We start from the raw sequence: 26103 nt of genomic DNA, 5'->3' as shown, positions 1-26103 counted from the left end.
TGTTCACCTAATGGAAAGTGAACATGTAATGTATGTGTTTTATTTTTATTTTGATAAATTTTCTATCAACTTGTTCTTAGTGTTTGGTAAGTTGCTTAGGTCTTTGTTGATTTAGTATACATTACCAACAGGTGAGGGTTTCTCAGTCCAGCAGTTAAATTAGAACTTGGTAAACTTCTAGTAATTGACGGTTGTTTGTGATTAGAGCAGTGCTACAAAAAATGCAGCAAATTTGTTAACTTCACACAACTCTCTTAGAGAGGCAGAATAGCAGTCAAGATGGCTGTTTCTACAGTGGTACCTCGGTTTATGAACATAATTGGTTCCGGAAGTCTGTTAATAAACTGAAGCGTTCATAAACTGAAGCGAACTTTCCCATTGAAAGTAATGGAAAGTGAATTAATCCGTTCCAAATGGGTCTGCGGCGTTCGTAAACCGAAAATTTGTAAACCGAGGTTCCCCTGTACAGGAGCAGAAACTGATGAGGACTAAAAACTGTCACTAATAGGTACCATAACCTGCTACTGTTTCCATTTTCTCTCTCAAGCTACTTTGTTCAACAGGTGTCATTTTTCATTCCAAGTAAGAACTGCTTCACAACCACAATCTTATTAAATACTGCACACTTCATTTTTTAAAAAAGCAATATACTTTGCATAAACATAATACAAGGCAGACTTAAGCTTTCATAAAAATGCACTTTATTTTTCTTCAATACAAGGTAACTTCTTTTGCAGTTTAAAGACCAATAAATGGTTGGACAGCAAATTCCTAATAGTTGCCTAAAGACTGGAAGGAAAGGTAATGTAATTTAAAATATATGGAAGTGAAAAGAATTTTGACAAGTCAAAGTTTGAGATGGAGTTGGCATTTTTAAAAATAAAATACCACATATGCTAATGTGAAAGGCCACCCTCTTCTTACCTTCTGAAGACATTTGAGTGTCCAGAAACTCAACACTACCAAGATGTTCTTTGAGCCTTCAGATATTAGAAAGCCATTGCCCATTAAAAATAAATAAATGATTTGCTTGCACACCAATAAACCTAAAACCTGTAATGTAAGCAACTGTTTACAAACTATAGCAAATGGTATTATTATTCTTTATTTGCGAGTACACATTTGGGCAAAACTTAATGTAGTGAAACCCAACAAAAATCATGTTTAAGGGAGGTAAATCATCTTTAAGGGAACATAGTTGTTCCACAGGCACTCTGGAAAATAAAACACTGACAAAAATGAATTTTAAATCTTGTTTTAAATGCAATACACTTGCAATGAGTAAACGTAAACCACTGTATTACATTTATAAAGTCAATCAGGAAAAAAAACCTATTAATGTGAAATTCATCCCCAAAGAAGTGTGTACAACATGCTACTCAGTGGTGACTTGGGTTAGTATTTTAGCTGAAGGTTTTGAAAATGATGCTTAGCATGCTCAAGATTTGAAGTGAGAAACTGTCTCTAATGCGGTGTCAGAAAACTCACCCATTTAATGCTACTTGTATAAGACGAGATCACAGATGTGCCCAGGTGTGCTCAACCAAACCTTTAGTGCTAGATCCTCCTCCAATTACGGCCAAATAGAATTTGCATGCTGAATAGGCTTTTGGATACAAGGGGTGTCTCTAACACCAGTCATACTCAGAGAAGATTAATTGACATCAATGAACATTACTGATTTTTGGTCCATTAATTTGCAATGGCCTACTCTGAGTAGAGCGTAGGTTGGATACAACACAAAGTTTCTCAGCTGACAGAAACTAGATCACCTGATGATGGTTGACTAAACCTGGTTTTCAACTGGATATTGAGTCAAAAAGGCTTGAAAGCTAAGCTATTTAAAAAGTACACAGTACATTATTATGGGCAGTGGCATTCTCTTTGTTTCAAGTTAAAAGTTGACAACTACAAAGAGAGAGAGAGAGCAGCTTGAAATGAGATTCATGGATTCTAGGATATGTATGTGATTGCTCCTATATGTGTATAAAATTATAAGGAGCACTAAAGTCCAATATATAAAATACTCCTAACATGTCAAAGCATCTTGCTTGTTCCATCCCTTCTAAAAATCAGGTTTTTAATAATGTTCTTATTTTCAAAAACTCCAGTCTGTTCTACTAACTTGTTTCTCAGACTACTAAAAACTATGAATATTTCAAACATTAGAAAATTGTAAATTTTACAGAGGATGCTTAATGCTATAACTTTTTAAAGCTGCATTTTAAGGCTATATGTTCTCTGCATCATTATATAACTACCAAGTAAACAGTATGACTAAGATCCTATATATAAACTTGGAAAAGTTTGCTTAAACTGTACATGAGTGAAAAATGAAAGCTTGTCCAATATTTACATGGATTCTTTAACTGAAGTCAATCAATACACAGGACATTTAAAGCTTGCCTTTCATGTTATTGGAGAAAGCACTTAAATATACAGCTAAATAGACAGAGAATAATCAAAAGATATTTTGGCTTGCAGTGCCAGTTGTAATTTCTAGTTAGTATCAGAAATAGCAACTTCTGCAACACTGCACAACATTGCAAACTTATATTACAATACCACTGCGGGCAGATGTCAGCACAACTATCCAGGAGGAGGCCACCAGTCAGATAATTTGTTTTAAAATAGCCATTAATGCTATCACTTTTATCTATTAAAGCCTATATACAGATTATTAAGTACCCCCTGAAGTTTATTTACATTTTCTTAACAGAAATAGATTTAATACAGCCACCAAAGGCCACCGTAGTAAGCAACCAAGACACTACTAAGATTTTAGTTTACTGTCTCATAGCTATTTACAATATTTCATCGAGAGCATTGTTTATCAGACTGGAGATAAATGCACAAACTTCTTTCTAGAGATTATCACAAGTAAAATGCTTTCACTTTTTTTCCCTAAACATCTTTGGACTCCTTTTTAAAAAAATTACTGAGAAAACTGAGAAGAGTTCTTGAGAAAACAAGTTTTACTCACAAGACAACTACTATGACTCTTTACTACTTACACAATTTAAATGTTCAGCCTACACATATCAAAAAGTTATTAAAATCATTCATGGTTTGATTTTTGGCAGCTCCATTGCCAGCAATGGAAATCACTATAGGAGAAAATGTAAGACAATGAATACACAACAGTATCTCCAGGGTTCATACAGAAAGCTAAATTATGACTTTAAATTATTTTAATTTTGGTTAATGAATATTTGAAATTACTACTCAAATAGCATTTGCACACCTAACTTACCTGTTTTTCCTCCATCTTGAGCCATTTCCAGTACAACTTAATCCAGATTGTCTGCCTACATCCCAGCTAGTTAAAAGCAATACTACATTGGATTTCTTAGGGTTGGAACAACCACCCCAACATGGACATACAATTGCAAGGTACTGCAGCAACATCCAATTTCCTGATTATCTGAAGTTATCCATAGACAGAACTCACATTCATCCCTGCACAAAGCAAACAACTCCAATGTATACATTTTCAGGTTTCGTAGGACTAAAAAGTCATGCAAACGAGAAATCCCTGATATTTTGCTTCACTTCACTTTGATTTCTGAGCCACCCCCTTCTGTGTATAATCAAACCCAAGAGTAAAATGAATTTAGGCGTTATTTTCAGATAAACAGTTGTGTAAAGCATTGTGGGTTCAAAATAATATTTCAAAGTAAGCCCAACATCTCACATAAGAAACGTGGTAAATTAGGAAATCTATTAACAAAGCATGAATGGACCATAAGAAAACTTTCATCTTACAAAATGGCTAATAGAAAAAATAACCATCTACTCCAGTTATTAAACACAATTCAAACAATATTGGCCAGGAAAGAGCAAATCAGCTGCATTGACCTGAGCTGTGCAAATGACAAGCGGATTCGTTCAACTATATAAATCTTTAGTCGTATTGGGAGACAGTAACTTGAGTAATTCCATGTTTAGTAAGACACAAACTGTGATTTTATACATGTCTCTAAGGTCTGACTGATACACTGTGTCTTTGTTATACAGTTAAAATATTTTATATGTACACCTAAATAAGTAAAGTGGGAATGTGACGAACATGTTTGTAAACACATCTATTACACAAGTGCACTGGCTAGGAAGTTGGGATTGGTCACGGTTCTGTTAAGGGTATGCTTGATGGTAAACTTGGGTTTGATATTAAAACATGTAAAGTGGTCTTCATTTAATTTAATATCCAAGTATTCATATATCACAAGTAATTTTACTGAGTATTAACATGAGTAAGTTTTTTTTAACTAAATCAAGGTTTTCTACACAATCTGGGGAATTATTTGATCAACAAACTTTTAAAACTAGCAAAATTGGGGGGGGGGAGAAAAAGTATTTTTAAAAGAAAACAGTCCACAACTAAGCAACATGTGCTAAACCTATGAATAAAATCTGCTGCTCTCTTTAGTTTGTGGAGTGCATTGGATCACAATCTATTTGTTAGGGCAAATTATTACACATTAAGTTATACAAGGGACATGTATGCATTTTCTTTTTATGGACAGGAATTTTTGTTGCTCAAAAAAGCTTATTTGAAATCTTGATTATTATTTTTTAAGGAGAAACATTTTCTTCAGTTACTTAACTGGCATATATATCTAGATACAGAATGACTAGTGCTAGAGGCAGGACACAGCATTCGCAATAAAAACTGTAAATTATTGCAGCATTTTTTAAAGGTGGGCAATTTGTATGCTTGAACAAAGTATTGAGTGTTGCATATTGCAACAGACAGGCTTCAGTAAACCAGAATTCAACTTCAGACTTCATATTCTTTAAAGAAAGTTCAGTCTATTTGAATTATTACAGAAAGTTAATCTACAGTTTTTACAGTTTTGCGCACCTTTCAGCAAATTCACAAGCCATCTATGCAAAAAAGCTACAAATTAAAATAAAATGTAACCATTATTCTAGTATCAATATCAAGTGTTCGACAACTGCTAATCATTCAGCAAATACAACAAGTTGATGCATATGCAAAAAATATGCTATGTTTTGTTAGAGACATTGTTATAACACCATTAAATATTGCTGAACACAAGACGCTCCCTGAGGTGTAAACATCAAATAACTTGGAACAGCTTTACACATCAGCCCCATTAAACAGTTTATTACAACACTACATCTATTGTAATCAGATTGGTGCTCTTTACAGACATTATCATTTGAACATTTAAACAAGAACTACTATAAAAACAAGCATTTACTAGACTTTTTTCCATTTGCTTGCACATTTTAATTGTCAAATGTATATAACCAGTAATAAAGTTGCAAAAAGCTATACGTTTTAAATCACACAGGTTCCTTCAAATAAAACAGCTAAGCAACATAAAAAGGTAAGAGAGCTACTGGTTACCATGTATGCAGATTTGCCTTATTCAGATCTATTCCTGTTCATTTTATCCATGAATCTTTACAGGCTCTGTTCGATCACAAGAAGCAAACCGCTGGACAAGCCTCTTTCCGTGAAGTTAAGTTTCTTGTCTGGTGAGGTGTTCCTCTTCCTTCAGCTGTAATGTGTCAAAATTTGTGATGTAGATTTTTGCTACGTCCCACAGCAAACAAAAATTGTTGGTTTAACTATACATATACAAATCGTGCACCAATTTCAGCATAATGGAAAGGTAAATAATGAGACCGCTGCTACTGGCTTGAAAAAAAATCTAAACTACAGCTTTCAAGAAAGTAGTCCAAAGATTTACAGCAATGCAGAAAAAATTAATCATTGGCAGTATTCAGATGTCATTCTAAATCGTTAGTTCAGTATGACATGAAAGTGTCTAGGTGAGCCTTGGACATGCATTTCTCCACTGGGAATAATAGTTCAGAAGAGTTCACTTCCATCTTTACTTAACCAGTTTTGCCATTTCACCCTAAGACACTTAACTACAATTGTTTCACACTGGCTTGTTTCAAAAAAGCCAATGGAAAACCAGTTTGTCAGTTTGGATAGAATGGCAAACTGTGCTAAGCAAAAGTGGAAACCTTTACATTTTCCCTTCTGACCGTGTGGTAGGGATTGGATGTGTGTGTGTTCATGGGCCTGAGGCTTGCCTAGATTTATTCACATCACACTGAAGTGTGGTTTAGTTTGGCACCTAAGCAGAGCCATTGATAACTACAGAAAATGTTCCATTTTACAAAACTAGTAAAGAAGAACATTTCCTCTGCTCAAAAATAAGAAAAAACAAAGGATAATGTTGTAGCCAAATTGGTGTATTACATTAGTTTTAGCTGATTTGTAAGATCATAAATGAAGCTATGCAACAGCTAAATAGCACATGAAAAATGTAAGCCAGAACTTTATTACAAATATAAATTGTTACATTAATCTCACCCTTTTGTCCACATTCAGTATTGAATAACTAGTGGAAGCCAGAGAGGCAGCAAATAACAGATTCATATACTCAAATATAAATGTGGAAAAAAATGAGGGGGGTATGGCTCAGTTTGGTGCATGGCTGGAGGTAATGGGTGACCAGCTTCTATTTGGTTAGAATCTCCATGAGGATGTTTATAACCAACAGCCACATTAGTGATTGCAATTCTTTGGAATGTTTAGACCAGTTCAAATACTGTCACTCTTTTATAGCAAGAGATCTGTAAAATATCATCCTATAACTCAGGCATCCCCAAACTGCGACCCTCCAGATGTTTTGGCCTACAACTCCCATGATCCCTAGCCAAGAGGACCAGTGGTCAGGGATGATGGGAACTATAGTCCAAAACATCTGGAGGGCCGAAGTTTGGGGATGCCTGCTATAACTATTAGCGTATTTCTGTGCTTTGGAAGAGACATTGATGAAGTTTACATGGGATGCAAGCTACACTAAAATCAGTGGCCAGGATCCCAAAAGCTATTTTAGGCAAACAAGGGCTTGTTTATACATTATATATATATATATATATACACACACACACACACACACACACACCACTTTGAGCTGCAGACCTCATGCTATAACACAAACATTTTTGAAATTTCCCTGTGCAGGAACCCAAGTTCAAAGCCATCTTTCAGAGTTCTTTGGATCCTGGTCAATGAGATTAAAGGAAGCTCCACACTTTCTAATATTGACATTACTGCTGCATATACTACCACCATTACTCTTAGAAAACAAAGTACAGTCGTGCCTTGGTTTTTAAACAGGAGCATCCTGCAGCCAATTGGAAGTCGCGCCGGACATTCAGCTTCCGAGGCAAAGTTCGCAAACCGGAACACCTACTTCCAGGTTTGCAATGTTTGAGTTCCAAGTTGTTGGTGAACTAAGCTGTTCAAAAACCAAGGTACGACTGTATGGATAACATACCTGCATCTCCGATTACCCATATCTGTGCATCAGAGAACCCTAGTTCAATCAGGGTTTCTTTAGATGCAGGTTAATTCATACATACTGGAAAGCAAGCAGTACCTACAGCAGTTATGCCTGCAGAACCTTCCTTAAGAACATGATGCCAAAGATACAGTTAAATTGCTGAGGAGGGGGAAACAGTTACCTATTAAAAGCCATCACGTTGAAGAATCAGAACTACTTATGTAAAAACCACAGTAAATAGATGATAGTTCATATATGCACAAACATTACTCGGATAACTTTAAACATACATTTTCCATTCCCAACTTTATTTAGAATCTAGCTCCACTAATTTCAATGGTGCTTACACCCAAGTAAGAGTGCAGCCTTAAACTCTACGCACTCTTCCTCAGCAGTAAGCCATGCTGAACCCAATGGAACAGACTTCCAAGAAATGGGTTTAGGATGATGCAAATCTTTTAATAACTACAAAGCAGTAAGTTATTTTTCAGTGGTTCACATCTATTTCCAAAGCTTTTAAAATACCTTAAAACCAAATTTGCAAAGAAGCACATCAACAAGTCATTTCAAATTCAGGCATATAAATATATTCAGAACATATAGCAGTATGCAGCTGTCATAAGGTCACCCTTAGTATTAAAAAACCCCTATTTAGATTAGAAAACAAATTTATGATAATAATGAGAACTTCAGAAGTTTTCCTCTTCCCACATACTGGTTTTTTTTAATAAAGTCTAGGCTATATAACTAATCAATATGCAGGATTAGGATAATTTCTTTAGTTTCTCAAGTATTCAATAATGACTAAGTATTCTGGTTTTTGACATAACCAAATCCTTAGTTATTTTAAAGCTGGCTTTTAACAGTAAGATGCATCATATTGTGCTTCAGTAGCAGCCAACTGAAAAACAAGTTGGGAGTGCACTTCAGTTTCAGAAGAGTGAAATGACAGCTGCAAAACTGCATATTAGGATTTCCCTTGCAACACTCTTATATTCTATTGATACTAAGTGTCTTTACTGCTTCTAAAGGAATTCTGAACAGGAAAAAAGGATTTCATTGTTGTACCATAATGTGCTATGTGTCTGTAGCAGTTTTCATTTGAGACAGTAAATACATTTTTTAAATGACTGTCAATACAAGAAATTTTAGGTTTCATTATGTGGAAAGTATCTTAGGGATTATCATGAATTGATACACATTCTGTTCTTTAAAAGTATTTTAACATATATAGATTAGTGAAGACTTACTGAATTCCATTGCAGTAATCTATAATAGCTACACCCAAATGAATGGTATAATACAAAATAGGCTACAGGCATAAATTCTTTTTGCAGTGATTTAGACAAGGAGTTTATAGCTTTACATGAATATTGCTATTCAGTGAAGTTGTTCTAGTTTCCTGTTAAAATTATAAAAAAGCACCAATAACTTGATTTTTACTATGAGTTTTGTAGGAAACCAGTCTCCTTTCTTCACAAAGTATTGTCTCTTGTCTAAAATCAAATTATAAATTTGAATTACAGAACATTTTAATTTGAGTGAATGTGCTCACAAGGCAACTTTTTCTCTACTGCGATATGCAGATAGAAGCTGTAAAAGCAATAACCTTTTTTGCTATTCAAAGGGACGTGCAATTAACATCACTAAACAGCAATAAAACCCTAGCTACTCCTTTGAGTACCCAAGCAAACCATTTTACTAAATCACTTCAGTGAAGATATAAAAATAAGCTTGGTCTAGGAACTGCAAGTAAGATCACATGCATCTCCTCACCCTCCCAGCCAATTCCTTGTCTTACATCAATTCCCCCCCCCACTGTAATCTATGTTAGCAATGACCATTTGTAACACCAAACCTAGGTAAATGAATCGTCCTTGTGCCCCAAAAGTCACCTGAGAACACTGATTAAATTAGGTTGTCAAAAATGAGTTGAAGAGTGTCCCCTGCACTGGCAACAATCTAGGTCTGTAGGCCAAATACAGAGAATAGGCAGGGGAAAATTCATGCAAGGTGAAGGACACTGATGGCCCACACACAACCCCTAAACCTAGTTTATTTTTATATCTGCAGGAGAATGAATTTCCCTTTTACCTTATTCACTAAGTTCAAAGTCCATAGCTGTAAATTGAACTTCACACAAATGAGACTAACATTCATATTATAACACAAGAACTTAGGGTTGGATCCAATGCTACACCAGCGGCGTTCTGCTGGCACAATGGAACTTCTATTTCTCCTCAACTCCCAATCTGCTCTGGTGGGTCCCCTAACTCTCCAGATATGAGTTTGAGGGTGGGTGGGTATGGAGGGAACAGGTTAGAAAGAGAGACTTCATTGTATGTCAGAAGTCCATTGCACCAGCAGAGCTGCAGCGCTGGACACAAATCTTATTTTTCAACCATACACTGATACAACAACTTGAAATGGCAAGTCAATATTCTGTGACTCTTTAGGTTTGCACTTTTATTTACAACAAGCTATTTTTCTAATACTGTAACTAGTCTTTTATATTTTGGCATCTCTCCCCCTGCAACTATTGTGTTTAATATGTTTATCAGTCTAACCTTAACACTCAACAGCATTTTAGGGATGTGTGGGGAAATGCATTCAACCAATTCCCCAGCTGCTTAAGCTTTCATAAAACCATATCTTATTACTCAATTTATTAACCAGACACAGCAAAAACTATCAATTTAGTGTTGTGTGTTCCAAGTGAAAAAATGTGCTAATCTGCTTAATAAATTTGGATCACAGTTCTGAAGCAACTTCCACTTACTCTAGTAACAGGAATTTTGTGGATTTGTAGCATTACAATACATTTAGTCAGAAATGCACATTATTTAAACCCTTAGTAGTGACAACCCAGTTCAATGCACAAAAATACTCTCATTAAGGGTTTGCTATAAAAGCCATTTTCCCTTTTGCACATGTCACAATTTAGTTATAGTCTATATATATATATGTTCACACTGAGGCATGACAAAGACTAGTAGAACTCAGACTGAAACAAGTAAAATGGTGAATACACAAGTTTCTTTGTTTAAAAAAACAAACACAATTTGTTCTCAAACCACAATAAACAATAGTTTCAGGCCAGTTCACTTCCCAAATAAGGTTTCCCAACAACTCCAATACCCTGCCATCACAAAAATTAAGCCGCTTCAAACCAGAAAGGATTGAGGGTCTTCAATACAGTTTCTTGTACATCTACTGAACAAAGTAATTTGTACTAACTAACAATTATGAAAAACAGACAATAAGGAAACTGGATTTTCATGAAAACCATAACACAAATTAAACAGCAAATTTTAACACGTTGGGGATTATGCACTATACCAGTATGTACTTATTTATTTCACAATTAACACTAATTCGTCAGAAATGGTAGATGGTTTTATCTGCATAATTAATTATTTACTGTGCAAATGTAATTTGTAACCTATGAGCTCCAAATAGCAGCAGTGCAATCAATACTATAAATAAATGTGTTACAGCAAAAATGATGTTTAACCATATGGCCTCCTACAATGAGTTTCAAAAAACAATGTGAGTTTCAAATACAAATAGCAGCATGTATTTTAGGAATGAAGATTTTTAAAACCAGGTAAAACATTCTGGATTATAACAGGGAGAAGGAGAAACATAGCCCTTGCTGTTTTGTCACTTTGCAAACAAACCTTCCTAACCTTTTTAGAGTAAGCACTGCCTCTTTAAAAAGGGGTAGTGATATTTACTAATCCAGCAGTGGTGCCAGTCTATATAAAAGTAGGACTTACTAGTCTCATGAAAAGAAAGTAATTAACTTCCTAATAATATTGTTGCATTAATTTGATACACAACATATTTCCCTATTTCAATGCCTTAATGTGTATAGAGTGTATGCACAGTACAAAGTGGGACTGGAGTGGTGTGACCTTCGCTGCTTGTTTTTGAGAGGCTGGGATCTCACAGATTTGACCTATGGGCTTAGATTTCATACCTGCATAATGTCCAATGAGTGGATGGATGGTGGGGTCAGGAAAGGTAAACCATGTTCACAAACACTACATATTTTCAACACACATCACAGGGTGTGAACAGGAGCATTCACTCAATTACCCCTCATGAACACAGACTTGTAACAATATTTTTTCAGTATTCTTACCACACATATAAAAGACAGCTTGCGAACACACTTAAAAAAAGAACAGCAAATCACTTTTTAAACAAACCGGCCTCTTGATTGGCACACTAAAACAACTCTTAGTATTTGAAGAGTTTTGCTTATGGTGGTTTGAGAACAGAATACAGAAAAGTGTTATGTCAAAAAAGGGGCTCAAGCTCAACATACAGGTCAATCAACATTAGGGTGCTTCATTCTTTTTCAATTCCATACCAATCTACTTTGACTTTAAAAACTTTAATAACCACAAATTAACAAATAGTATGTAGCATTTAGACTTCTAAAAACTGACAGTTTAGCTAATGTATTATTTTATTCACATCAGAGCCTAAGATCAATCATTATGAATTTCCTACAGAAGAGCACTTGCTTAGGATAAAGCATGAGATCAGTATGTACTTTATCACATGTGATTATTTAGTTTTCATGTCTGAAGCAGTCCTAAGATTGTCACTGTTCTATCACTACACATTCAACCTTTGCTGCTAACGTTTGCTCTAAATATGACCCAACACAAACATGTTCATGATCTGCTTGTGGTTTGCATATAAGTTGCTGAAATTTCCAGCAGATCAGTACAAGAAAATAGGTTCATCTGAAAATATTCACAATTTTCTTGTACTTTTATATCGACATTATACAAAAGACACAACAAAAAATGATAGTTTCATGAACACGTTCAAAATAACCCAGTAGCTAGAAATATGTTGTCAATTCACACATCATGAAGTATAAGCATATTAAAGGAAGAGAAACCCCACTACGGGATCATTCACTGCACCACTCAATAACCACCAAACAAGAAGGATGGAATGGTACATCTTATTTCAGAGATTCAGCTCATCTCTATGAATATACTAAGTGTGGGTGACAATGGATTGGATCCAAAATATTGTGAGGGAAAACAACATGCATTTTCACTGTTCCATGGACTTTCTTGCAAAAGAACTAGTGTAAAACTTCTCCCAGTGCTCTACCTCCATGTATGAGGGATTGTGATACAACATAAGAAGGCAGGAGAGCACTGAGCTTGCATTAACGGAGAAGCTTCTCTAGATTTGGGCTCACTTCTCACAATTCCTAAACAAATCCCTCTCTGTGCACAGGGAAGAGCATCGGATCCAACCCAATGTGACTGATCAAAATATCTGACTGTTCCACTACAGATAAAATTTAGCGAATTGCTACAAATATTCAATAATTAATTCTACTTCAGGTTGGATTTAGAGAAATGTGTAAATAATAGGGCTGGTGGAAGATGACCTCTCCACCCTCTGCCACCCCCCACCCCAGGCTCCCCTGCCAGTTGTGGGATATTATGCAATGGAATAAGTTGTGGCATGGGGGCAGAGAAGAAAGAGGCAGCCCAGTAATCTGGGCAGAAGTAACCTTCATAAGCAAGAGTTCCCACTTACAAAGTCGTCTCTGCCTGTTTTTCGGACATTCCTTCTTTGGTCCCAGCTTGTCATGCTAGAACTCACCCCATTCAGTGATGACCCTTGATCCCTTCCCACAAGGGGTGGGGTGGAAGCTTCCACCAGCTATGATACATGGACATTTCTCTGGATTCAACCCTTCATAAACTACCTTCACATCATTCACCAATTCAACAAATAATAGGGAGAAAAGCTGTGTCATTCTGCTGCAGGGAGCACAGTATATCTACTTAGTCTTTAGAAACTAGAGAACACAGACAATAGTTCGTAAGATTATAGCAATAAAGTAACTAGCCTGCACAACAGTGTCTAGTTTTAAAGGGGCATAGATGTGGGTAAAAATCAAATTATGATTTTTAAATTCTCACCTTTACCCTTCCAATGTTATAAAAGTATAATCTTTAAGACAGTGCAATGGAATTTTAGATAAACATACAAATTGGAATGGAAAGTTGTATCTCTCACATAAGTAGTGAAAAATAAACCTTATAAGCTTAACTGTGTCTTTGTGTGTGCCTATAAAAGTAAATTAAACTAACTGTTCTATGGTCACCTCAGAATATGACTGTTTATCCTCAATTTCTTTATATTAATTTTGCACCATATAGCACAGATTGTACAAGTACAATAAGTACATGAAATTTAAAGCTTTGCCCAAAATAAACATCTACAAGAGAACATAAGTTTTACTTTACAGAAACAAAAGACCATTTTGAGGAACAGATTATTTTTTTACAGTGATGTGATTAAAACACAACACTTCATTTAAACCGTATATCCTTTTAGCAGACGTTTAGCATCCCAATTCCTTTTCAAATCAAAATCAAATACTGCATACTGCTTATTTTGTTATGGGACAAATTTTACTTATATCCATGTATGTAGCATACTAGTACGCAAACATGAAAATGTACCGGTAGCCATTCTAAAACAAAACCCAACACTGCTTTGGGGTTTTTAAACATTCCACAGTTCTTCAATCACCCTCACAATACCCTGGTTTTCATGCAAATTAATTCCTCCAGAGTTAAAAGATTGGGACATCAAATTTTATGCTTAGAAATGATGGTGTGTACTGGTCTGTGACTGTGAAGTTAATTTCATATTTCTGGCACTGATTTCTAAACATGTAACACATTCTTTTGGTTTTAAGTGTCTGCGATAAGCACTCCCATCAAATTGAAGATTCCCATTGTTACCATATGGGCAAAGTCATCAATGATTATAACCAAAGAAAATGTATTCTGTCTTAACAGTAACTTCAAGAGTTAATGAGAAAAACTTGGATGTGCTATAAATTGTGTAACTGAAAGGTTTATATAAAATAGTAACTTCAGCTTCATGCTAGTTATAAAACTCAATAGATACAAAATATTTTAGACCAATTATAAAACTTATTCAAAACTATTATGTTTTCCTTTTAACTGACACCTAGGCCAGGATCCAAAACTATAGAACCCTAATGGAATGGGCAGGCCAGTGGGATTTTTTGTTTTTTCTTTTAAAAGCAAACCACCCATACCATAAAAAAGGGCTTGCCATATCACATTAGGAGGCTACTGTAACAAGAAGGAAATTCAAAGCTACCCCCCCCCCCCCGGAAATGCATAATTAGTAGAATTTTCCTTTGAATCATGGTACTAGGTTTCCAATAAAAAAATACAAAACAGCTAGAACTTCATTCAATATCTATTAATTTGAATATGCAACTATATTTACCTGCATTATGGAAACCACAGTTAAGAGGAACAGGAAACCCTAGTGTAACAGCCACACCTAAGGTCTGAACACTTGTGAGTTTGATGTATATTGTGGGCAACTGAAAATAGGCTATGATTCATGTGTTAATAATCCATAAAGTTGAGATATACAGGAATTTAGGTACCGATTACACGATTTGTGTAATCTTATTTCCTCTGACTATGATTAATATAAAACAAAGGCCAAATGCTTGGATTAAAGCAATTTAAAATAGACTAGTGGCCTAACTATGTGATTCTGTTTCAAATAATGCCGCACCTCATAGGACTATATACTAGACTCCACTATCAGTGCAATGTCACAACATGTTGCACTGCAATAGTGGCGGTAATTTACCCCCGTCACTGGTGCCATCTAAAACCTTCCCAGTAGCCACCTTGGGCATGTTGTTACCATGCAAATATATAATAGGCAAGACAGCTCTGCTAAATGGTACCCCAAAGCCTGAATGAAAGTTCATGTAAATTTGAACTGCTAAATTTATTTATTTTTTAAATTAAAATTTGTCTTTATTTCTTGTTTGAAAAAACTTACAAATTGAACTGCTAAATTTAATGAGTACCAGGCCGACATTAAAACAGCAAAATCACACGAACACATTTCACACACCAGAAGGCAGTTAGCAAAGGGGGGGGGGAGAGAGAAGAGAAATGACAAGGTATTAACACTTACCTGAATATAACATCATTATCAGGAAAATGTACAATATAACATACCATAAACCTATATAAAGTTTTTTAAAGCCTCATTAAAAGATGAATATACCTACCTCTTAACGATGGCGATACTCTCGTTCTCTATCGCGCTCTCTGTCGCGGTCTCTATCACGATCACGATGTCTCTCACGTTCACGGCTTCTTTCCCGGTAATAATCATCATGACGATCTCTGCTACGAGATTTGTGGCGCCGGCTCTTCTCTCTTGACCTGCTGTGGTCTCTCTCTCTTGATCGCTCACGTCTTCTAAAAGGAATTACTTCATTAATTCTCTCAAATTGCAACATTTTGCTGCAATAAACACAACACACTGTATTTGTTTACTTCCTTGGGTATGAAGAACCCTGTCTCAATACAAAGAAATTGTTTAGATGAACTCTGGCAATTAGGTTCACTGTGATATTATCATCAAGTAATAGTTCTGCTGCTAATGTTGTTTATATGATTTCATGACTTTTATTCTATTTTTGTCTTTTACATCTCGAAGTTACATTAGGAGCCTTTGCACAGCCAAAAGGCAGGACAGAAAATTCCCCTAATGATACTGTGGTACAGGTGTTCAGAATTGAAATTTATTCCATTCCAAGTCCAGCTGATGTTCAAGATAATGGAATTGCTATGCTTTTTCTACTCTACCTTTCCTACCAGCTATTGTAATTTGAGTCCCTCCTTGATAAAAGTCACTTTAAGAACTTATAATGGTTTTTCCCCCAACAGTTTAATTAGGTTTTAAGATACTGTGAAGTTGTTCAACTGTGGTTTCATTAGAAACTAACCTTCCAATTACATCTGCATTTTCCTAACCATGAAATTAAGCTTTACAAAAACTAGAGCTACATCAAGTTAATTATTTTAAGTGATATCCAAGTCACACACTGAATAGACCCACTAAAATCCATAGACTTAAGTACATTGCATGACTTAAATAGGTCCATTCCCTAATTTAGCCCCACGACTCTTATCTGAAACTTTATTCAAAACTTTCCCACATTTTTATACAAAAGGTTTACCTTGACCCGGAACCATAAGACTTGGACTCAATTCCATGGAGGCAATCTTGCAGAGAGCTAATAAGTACTTTGCAGCGATCATCAGCAGATACTTTGGACTGTTTAATTAATGAAATTGCAGTCACCAAGGTTTCTATAGCACTTCCATACTCCGCTGAAAATTGATAAAACAATGTGAATGAACAGTTAAATTAATTCTTAACATCAGAATATCCCTTCCCATTGTCCAGCCTTCTTCAACTATTCAAACAGATTGTTCCACTTCATACTGACCTAGTCCGCACATTACAATAAGCCAGTTTTTTAAAAATTATGGTTTAATGTGAATGAGTAGTGTGTGAGTTCATGCCATTCAAAAGTTCCCATGACACTCTTCCATTACTTCTCCAGCCATGCCACAGACAAAACAAACTAGACTCTTTTGACTTGTCACATTGCCTAAACTTGGGCTCATGATTTGCTTCTCTCTGAATGAACCACAAGCAACATTACAAGCCAAACACTTGCTTGCTTCATCTGTGGTGCAGTAGCAGCAAAAGTGGAAAAGAGGAATGCCACAGGAACCTTTGAGCAACGTGTACCAGCATGCTGCTTGTTCATATTAAACCAGTTTCAAACGATGGTTTAATGTGATGGGTGAGCTAGACTACTATAGCAGGAGGCTAATACAACTAAGTAGTCCTCCATACAGTATGTGTCCCTCTACATTAGAAAAAATAGATATAATGGGAAAGTGTTCTTGCTCTAGCATTTTCATGATATACTACACTTTTCTCTGTGTAATTCATTTTTTGGTAGGGGAGCATTCAATTATGCAGGCCCCACATTGTCGGAAGTGGTATAAACAACACATTTACTGCTGTTTGTAGGATCTAGGCACATGCTCTATATTAGACCTTTCCAATTCCAAAAGGAAGTGCTCAGGTGGCATTTAAGCAACAGATAGTTAAAAGCATGCTGAAAGGGTAATCTTTTAGTTGATGGCAGAACACTAAGATAAGGGAGAGGAATTAATGTCCAATGGCAGTGAATTCACTTTCTGAGTGCCACAACAGAAAAAGGCCAGTCATGTGCTCCCAACACCTGTATTTTAGAAAGTGGAAACACACAGAAGGGCCTTATCAGATTATTTTCGTGGATAGGCATATGTATATGTGCAGAGACAGTCCTAGATATCACATCAGACGATCATAAATATACTGACCAGCACTTGCATCTGATACAGCTCTTGAAATGGCACTGCTAGAGATAGCTCTGTTTCTATTCATGATTTCTTCAAATTCTGCTTCACTTAAAGGTGTCCTTGCAGCATCTATTTCTCTGCAAACACACACAAGTTCAAAACATTTACCTCCAACAAGTTAGGGAAGTGCAACTGTTTTAACAATTCTAGTATGCAATTTAAGCAAAACAACAAATCAGAGGAAGCTTTTTCTAAACCAAGATATTTACAATGCAAAACCTGCAGGCTAGAGAGAAAAAGTAGACTACCACAGCAGCAACAACTCTGTTATTAGTGTGAAATGTCAGATAATCTACTTATGTTCTGCTTTCCATCTTCAGAAAGCTCCAACAGATAGTTACAAATCTGTCTAGCATGTATATGTATCACTGAGGCAGAGATCTGTAGCCTGCTCAAATCAGTAAATGAGTCTTTCAAAGAGTTCTGTCCTCAAAATATATCTGTCATAGTGAACATCATGAATAAATGTTGCCAAGCATTAAGAATGCTCTGTTCTCTAAAGATATTCATGCTTTTAACACAAGCATAATGATGTGCCAGTAGTTAACTATTTACTTAACTAAAGTTAGTGACAGAAATATACTTATTCTGCTATGCCCCCTTGAACTCCGCAACACCTGCCATTCTCTGCTTTAAACAGAACATCTGGAGAATGACAACAAGACTAGAGAAGGCCTTTCTCCTCTTACAGGCATTACTACTATGCCTCAGGATGTACCACCCAATTTCCTCCTCCAGTTTCTTTGTGGCACACACTAATCTAGATAATGTAATATATTTGACAAGCTAGAAAGGAAGTCATGCCTTAGGATACGATTTTAATCTTTGCTGGTGGTAACCATTGCTGTTCACCTGCTGATGGAAGACATCTGCCAGATGAATGGGAAGGAAATTAATTATCAGTCAAACTTCAATTCTTCAACCCTCTAGAGAAGATGGGGAGGCGGCAGTGAGGAGGAATTGCCAAAAGTTGCCTCTCTTTCTCTTCTGCTGATAGATAACCTCCCATCAGCAGGGGAACACCAACTAGACTATGTTCTCCATATTCCTTCCAGCGCTATAAAATTATATGGCTTTACGTGCTTTTAAGAAATGTTTTCTTGCGAGTGTTAGTTCTTTTGGTAGAAAGAAAATGCAGAATGATAAGCAATGCTATCCTCTTAAGAGCAAGAAGTGGATCAAGATCCTATAGCTGATTTAGCATAAGAGGAAATGTCTAAAAATTCATACCTCCCTGCGTTTTGAGTATTATTTTTCGTTTGTCTCCAATACAATGGCATATGTAATTGTTCTCTTATGGGCATGTTATTTCCAGTGAAACGCCTATGATATATAATTGACAATTTAAATATAGTTATGGATTGTAGTTGAGATCATCATGAAAATATTGGACATTATGTGCAGAGATTCTACTTCTGCTTTCAACCCCCTCAGCCCTCCCTTGTTTATTAGAGTATTATCTTGATATACAAAATATTAAAAAGATTGGTTTTATAAACTATGGGTTCTCAGCATAGTCTTCCAAGTTATTATGCCAAATGCTCTAAATTCCGAAAAAGGTGAATGATAACATTTTAAATTTTAGACAGTAATTCCATGAACCAATTAACAAAGCTAGAAACAATGTTCTCAAGTAATAGACTAGGAAGGTTATTTGACAAAAAATTATCCCAACAAAGCCTCTGTTATATGCTACAACATGCAAGTAGATTCCTATATATCACAATCTATAAACGTCTAAAAATTTGGTATAACATGAACATAAGACAAACAGCAACAAAGGGAAATTAGCAGCAAAGGGTAAGCCAACAGGAGTGTATTATGTAAGTCTGGAAAAGAAAAGGTGGATGTAGACAACTGATACAGCAGCTGACACAAGGTCATCATGGGATTTCTAAGCATTTCACCCATAGTGATAACTCGCAAGTTGAGTGAAAACAAAGAATTTAACTATCTCCTGAATAAAACTTGATCAACAATCGGGGTTCCTCTTTCAGTTAAAAAACAACTCAATGATTCCTCATATTGTCTGCCATCTGATATGGTTGTCTGAATCCATCAGAGTAGTCATACAAAGATTACTCTAGGTCACTGGAGTTGCTAGGAAGATGTAGGTTAAGCAGAAAGTAAAGCAGGACATCTCAAGCTGACGCACAGAGTGTTTTCTTATTAGAGACCAAAATTTGTCCATTTAAAAGAACATACATTTATATTAATATTTACACTGTGATTTACTTTAAAGGAACTAAATTGCAACTTTCAGCTGGTGAAGAAAACTTGAGTAGCTGAATATTAAAAAGTTAATTACACACAAACACACACACACACACACACAGGTAAGGGGAGCTTACAAATGTAGCATTTGTTTAAAGACATAAAAGAAGCCACCAATGAAAACAAAATAAAACAAATACTGTACATAGCTGATGGAAATGAGGAAGGTCTAAGTATTGTTTTTAACACATTGGTTCTCAAACTGTGCAGTCACCCACACCCATTGGGAGTTCACAAAACACCTGCAGGGGAGAACAAAGGATTGGATCTGAAGCCTTCTTTCCTTTGTCAGCCAAGATGTTGGTAGGTTAAATATCCTTTAGCGAAGGATACATTTTGCACTGGATTTGTGGGCATGATTTGGCAAAAGCTGCTGCTTTGTTCCAATGATGCTTTCCTGGGGTGTAGTTTTAGCATGTACAATCATATAGTCGTACCTTGGAAGTTGAACAGAATCTGTTCTGGAAGTCTGTTCGACTTCCAAAACGTTCGGAAACCAAAGTGCAGCTTCTGGTTGGCTGCAGGAAGCTCCTGCAGCCAATCGGAAGCCATGGAAGGCCTGTTGAATGTTCAGGTTCCAAAGAACATTTGCAAACTGGAACACTCATTTCCGGGTTTGCAGCGTTTGGGAGCCAAAATGTCCGAGTATCAAGGCATTCGAGATCCAAGGTCCGACCGTATATTGTTCTATTCTGCTTTCTAACACCTGGGTTAGATCAGTTCTCCACTTCACAGATGTTTGCACGCAGCAGCAAGCTATGTACACTGCAGCAATCAATTACCTATCTACAGTGGTACCTCAACTTACGAAGACGATCCATTCCGCGGTCGTCTTCGTAAGTCGAGGTTTTCGGTTGTTGAAGCGCTGCCATGGCGCATGCGCGAAGCGCAATTTCACACTTCTGCACATGTACCGGCCGCGCGCGCCACTCTGTGCAGAACGGGCGCGCGCCGGGAGGACTTCCGGAGGCTTTGACTTCGGAAGTCAAAATCTTCGGAAGTCGAAGCCTTCGGATGTCAAGGTATGACTGTATTATCACTATTTTTGGCTCCCCTCTTTCGAATGCATGCTTTCTAGGGGCCCAAAAATCATAAGTTATGTCTGGTGAAGGCAAAGCTGGTCCTCCACATTTATCACTATTTAAGTCATTAAACTGGTTTAATGTCATCCCCACATTTGAGAAACACTTTTCTGATGTAACCTTACTTCCTTGAAGGAAATCAAGCCTCCTTATTAAGACTCTTTAAGAGTTTCTAAAGAGGAATAAAGTTGCTATCAATGAGGAAAGTAACTCACCTGCCTGGTGGACCATAATCACCTCTGTCATAAGGTGGAGGTCGGCCATATGGGTCTGAAGGTGGTGGACCACGGCTGTCTGATGTAGGTATGCCACTGTTGGCTGGCGGGGGGAAGAAAGCTGGATTCACGTGTGGAGCTGGTGGGGGAGCACCTGGTGGAGGCCCAGGTAAGTGAGGAGGAGGAGCCAATGTCAGGGGTGGCCCTAGCGGACCAGGTGGACGAGGGGGGAAAGGACCTGGAGGTGGAGGGGGGCCCTGTTGTGGGGGTGGAGGACCGGGTGGAGGACCATAGCCTGGAACTGGAGGTGGAGGGCCAGGGGGAAGTGGGCCCAGTGGAGGTTGACCAAAGGGTTGCCCTGGAAACAGAACTGGAGGAGGGGGACGGTCACCACGATTAGGGGGACCCGTTAGTGGAGGAGGTAGAACCTGGCCAGGTGGAGGAGGACCTGGAGGGCCTGGAGGGCCTAGGGGTGGACGTGGAGGTGTCTGTCCAGCTAAATGGGAAGGAAGAAAGAAAGAATAATGCCTTCTACTACTTCTAGGAAAACTTTCTCCACATTTACAGAATCATTTGTAAAAAGCATTGAGAAAGCTTACTGATATAAGGATATGAATATTAAATATAAATATAACAAGAATCCACGTTATCAAATAATCTGGCACTTCTCATGGTGGAAAGGTAAGAGGTGTCATTTACCCCAGCTACTTGCATTCCACAGCATGCCAATGCTAAATAATAATAATAATAATAATAATAATAATAATAATACTTTATTTATTTATACCCCGCCCATCTGGCCAGGTCTCCCCAGCCACTCTGGGCAGCTTCCAACAGAAGAATAAAACACAATAATCTATTAAACATTAAAAGCTTCCCTGAACAGGGCTACCTTCAGATGTCTTCTAAAAGTCTGGTAGTTGTTTTCCTTTTTGACATCTGTTGGGAGGGCGTTCCACAGGGTAGGCGCCACCACCGAGAAGGCCCTCTGCCTAGTTCCCTGCAACTTGGCTTCTCGCAACGAGGGAACCGCCAGAAGGCCCTCGGTGCTGGACCTCAGTGTCCGGACAGAACGATGGAGGTGGAGACGCTCCTTCAGGTATACTGGACCGAGGCCATTTAGGGCTTTAAAGGTCAGCACCAACACTTTGAATTGTGCTCGGAAACGTACTGGGAGCCAATGTAGATCTTTCAAGACCGGTGTTATGTGTTAAACCATAGGTTTCTAATGTTTTACAATAAAGCTTATAACTTTTGAGTATAGACTCAGGCGAGAGAGAGACTAATGAAAATGTCCAATATTGTGGTAACAACAGGACTAACACTATACACTTGTGGTTCTGTTTTATTATAGTGTTCTTTTATACTGTGTGTGTTTTAACTTAGTTTTTTTTAATTCAGTATAGAATGTTATGGCAATATAAAATAATCCTACTGTCCAGAAACAAAGTGCATTGACTGTCAAGTCAAATTTCAAGATCTTCAACTATACATAAAGGCAGCAATGTGTAACACAAGATATTTTACCTGGAAAAGGTGGTGGGGGTCCTCCTGGTCCAGCTGGTCCAGGAAATCTATCCCCTCCTGGAAGTGTGCCTGGAAAACGACCCCTCCCTCTGTTACTTGGTGGAAACGATGCCCGTGAACCGCCTCCAGGAGGACCAGCTTTGCCTTCACCAGACATCTGGCCTGACTGTGTAGCTGAAAGAAGAAAACAAAAGTGTTCAATATACAACACTTAGTTTATTTTTATGCTGTTCTTATATTTTATTATATTTATGCTTTCATTAGCTAGTTTGAATAGGTCCAGGATTCACCAGTTACATGATGCTTTATCAATGTGATGTTTCAAATGTATAGGAACTCAAATTAGCTTCAATCATGTTTTTATCACTAAAAAAAAAGTAGTACTAGAGAAAGTAAGATCCATGTCTTTCTACAATATTCTTAAAAAGTCTACAGAAACTGTAGTTTGAGCAGTGTTATTTCATTTCAGTAAACCAAGCTTTAGTCAGCAGATTCTCCACACTTAATAGCCAAATACAAACACATCCACAATTGCAAAATGGTAATTTTTCCTTCCAAAACATGGTCTTTCACTTTACTGTGAGTAGCTGGGAGCAACACTTACTTTTTCTGGACTGCAGTTCAAATTGACTCAGAAACTGTTTATTACAAGGAGTAACAACAGGATTTTGACCATGCAATTCTCGTTTAGGCAACAGATCCATTAGTTTTTTTGAAGATGCCTCAGATCCCACACCTACAAGAGCAAACCTGGGAAAAAATAGATGGGGGAATTATGTATGGTGGTGGTGGGGCCCTGAGAAAGTGTCACTCAACTGAAATGTTTTACAATAATTTTAGAAGGAAGACTTAAAGAGTCAGTTTTTGATTCAACAATTGCCTAATTCCCCCACCCCCATATAAGCCAACTGTAATAGGCTACCATAAATTTCCTAATAATTTACTCTGAAGTGTAACCCTCATTTACTATTAGCTCAAGACACCCCAAACCTTCTAGCACACCAGCTTTCATTTTTGGCACTTAAACCTGCTTTCATGCAATATTCAGAACCAGTTACTTCACGGATTCCTTTTCTTGACCAACACAATCTCAACTTCCTTTATGGTCTGTCCAGTTAAACTCACTACTCCTCCCTTAAATATTGTTCTAGTCCCGTCCCATCTTCTTAAGCTACATTCTCTCAAGCAACAAAACAGTGTCCTGTAGAACAAAAATGGAAATGTTGAATTTAAACAAAATTCTTACCCCTTAGACTGGCCATTAGCTCGGTTTTCAAAAAATTTTATTTCCAAAATATCATTTACACCAAGTGAATGAACTGCTTCAGTTAAATCTTCATCTGTCGTCCACTGGAAAATATTCATAATTGAAATATCATTTTTGAACATAATAGCAAAAATAAAACATAGAAGCAAAGCCCACACCCCCAAAAAAATTCATGATCCCTTTTCCACTGCACCATTCAAGGGAACAGATAATACAGCAGACACTAAGTGCATCTGACATTTGATGCATACGATAGAAAAGCTTTTTTAAGCTAAATTGGTTTTACTTATTGTTTTCTAAAGTTACTGGAATGATTCCTAATGCCCAGAAATATAATTCAGCAAATTATGTTTAAAATAAGCAAAGAATTTGTTAATTTACATAGACTTTAATGACTGCATCATTACAAACTCAAAAGTCCACTTTACAGTCATTGCTTATACCAAAAGAGGAAGGGTCACAGCTCAGTGGTAGAGAATATGCATGCTGAAGCCTCTGAGGGCTGCACCTAGTCCAGACACTAGTGAACTAGATAGGTCAATGGTCTGAGTTAATGGAGCTTCTTACAATTCCTATTGCAGCAATAACTAGTGGAACACTTACCCAAGTAAGATTCCCAATGTACAATGCAATTCTCTTTCCTGTATACGTGTAGACAACATTTGGTGCTGATCCTTTGCCTACATCATCTCCAACAGATGGTGGGAGAGAGTCCATATAATCACGATCCTCTGGAGCATCACCGTTATTGGCAGATGGAGAGATGACGTCGTCATACAGATCTATTTGATCATGCCCACCATACTCAGCCTCCTAGAAGACAGAGGTCATGAATGTCATACTTTTAGTTGATTTTTTCTGGAGAGGCTTGAATAGAACTTTATTTAATTAATGAATGGTATTTATAAACCATCCCTTCATAATATTTATTCCAGTGTAGTATATATTACATTTTTAAAAACAGTAAAATGTTCCAACAATTAAAAATACCAATTAACAAATAATAGAAGTAAAATATTAATTAACAGAGTGAAAACTTCATTTCCAGTGTTTAAAAAACACAGCACCTTGAAGCTAGAGGTAACTGAAGTCGCAACAAAACAGTACTAAACCAAAAGAATTAAATGCATGAATCTAATGAATCATCGCGATAACCAAGATAGCCTAATAGAATTGCTCAAAAAAATACACAGAATTTTAGAGTTTATAGTTCATTACACATGTCAAAGAGACCATTGCATTAAAAGGTGTTAATTATTAAAGCACCACTGTTATCTTTAATTCATTTTCCACAGGCTCAATGTGGCTTGCAGCAATTTCATCAAATATCTCTGTCTGGCCTCCAGAGGGCTCAATCTGAGAAACTTGTATCTATTTTTCCCTAAGTTTTTGGAGTTTTTACAAAGTAGCCAAAAGTAGCTTTAAACTTTGGCAGAAGACTTGAAGGGGTCATCCTCTGCCAATGGCTTGCTAACTCAAAAATTATTCACGTTTGCTCTTTTGCTCACAGCGGAAAAGTACAGTGGTCCCATTTTTTCTCCCAAATATATGAGGAAACAGTGGGCGCGCACCCACCTGCACCCACCCACCTCCTCTTTCCCAGCCTCCCTTCCTGGAAAGATCTCAACCCAGTCCCTTCCACAGCACCCCAGGTGCGTCTTCTGGTGCAGCTGGCTCACGCTGTACCAAAAGGCAAGCCTCTTTTGGTGCCGAGCTGCCTTGCAAGCCAGCTGTCACAGCATCGCCGCCGGGATGTTAGTCACCAAACCTGGACCAGCCACTCCTCTCTCATGTTTCCAGTGCAAGTTTTCGCTCTCATTGAATTCAGAAACTACCACATCTTTAATGCAAGAACAGCCAGATCTAGCCAGACATGTTGTCTCCATGGCTCAGTTCCTTTATCTCCCATACAGATTTTGCTACAGTAACTACATTATTGCAGAAAACAATTATACTAAATTTCACTTTTAAAAAATCTATACTCAAGATACCATAACCTTTAAAAATAGAGTCCCTGATGATACTATCATTAGGCTCAGATAAGAAAAATGGAGTGTCAAATAAATAACT

General features: G+C 37.1%; 1 protein-coding gene across 4 annotated transcripts in view; it reads right to left on the bottom strand.

The window, feature by feature from the left end:
• Positions 1-684: 684 nt before the first annotated feature.
• CPSF6 (cleavage and polyadenylation specific factor 6) overlaps positions 685-26103 on the bottom strand; it is a 34545-nt gene continuing 9126 nt past the window's right edge. Inside the window, exons 2-11 of one of the 4 annotated variants that reach the window (XM_035127011.3) lie at positions 24637-24846; positions 24013-24116; positions 23371-23516; positions 22767-22940; positions 21240-21735; positions 18899-18991; positions 17630-17745; positions 16426-16579; positions 15469-15658; positions 685-5531 (exon numbers count right to left, since the gene is read on the bottom strand). In XM_035127011.3, coding sequence (XP_034982902.2) covers positions 15472-15658; positions 16426-16579; positions 17630-17745; positions 18899-18991; positions 21240-21735; positions 22767-22940; positions 23371-23516; positions 24013-24116; positions 24637-24846 — 1680 coding nt within the window. In that variant the 3' untranslated portion in view covers positions 685-5531; positions 15469-15471. Of the gene's footprint in view, positions 5532-15468; positions 15662-16425; positions 16580-17629; positions 17746-18898; positions 18992-21239; positions 21736-22766; positions 22941-23370; positions 23517-24012; positions 24117-24636; positions 24847-26103 lie in introns of all 4 variants that reach the window. The other 3 variants (XM_035127010.3, XM_035127013.3, XM_035127012.3) reach the window with 3 other exon arrangements.

Source organism: Zootoca vivipara, chromosome 9 (assembly GCF_965207765.1).
Source record: "Zootoca vivipara chromosome 9, rZooViv2.hap1.1, whole genome shotgun sequence".
NCBI classification, from domain to species: Eukaryota; Metazoa; Chordata; class Lepidosauria; order Squamata; family Lacertidae; genus Zootoca; species Zootoca vivipara.
The sequence above is the reverse complement of the archived record's forward strand: the minus strand, read 5'-3'. Positions and strand labels throughout refer to the sequence as shown.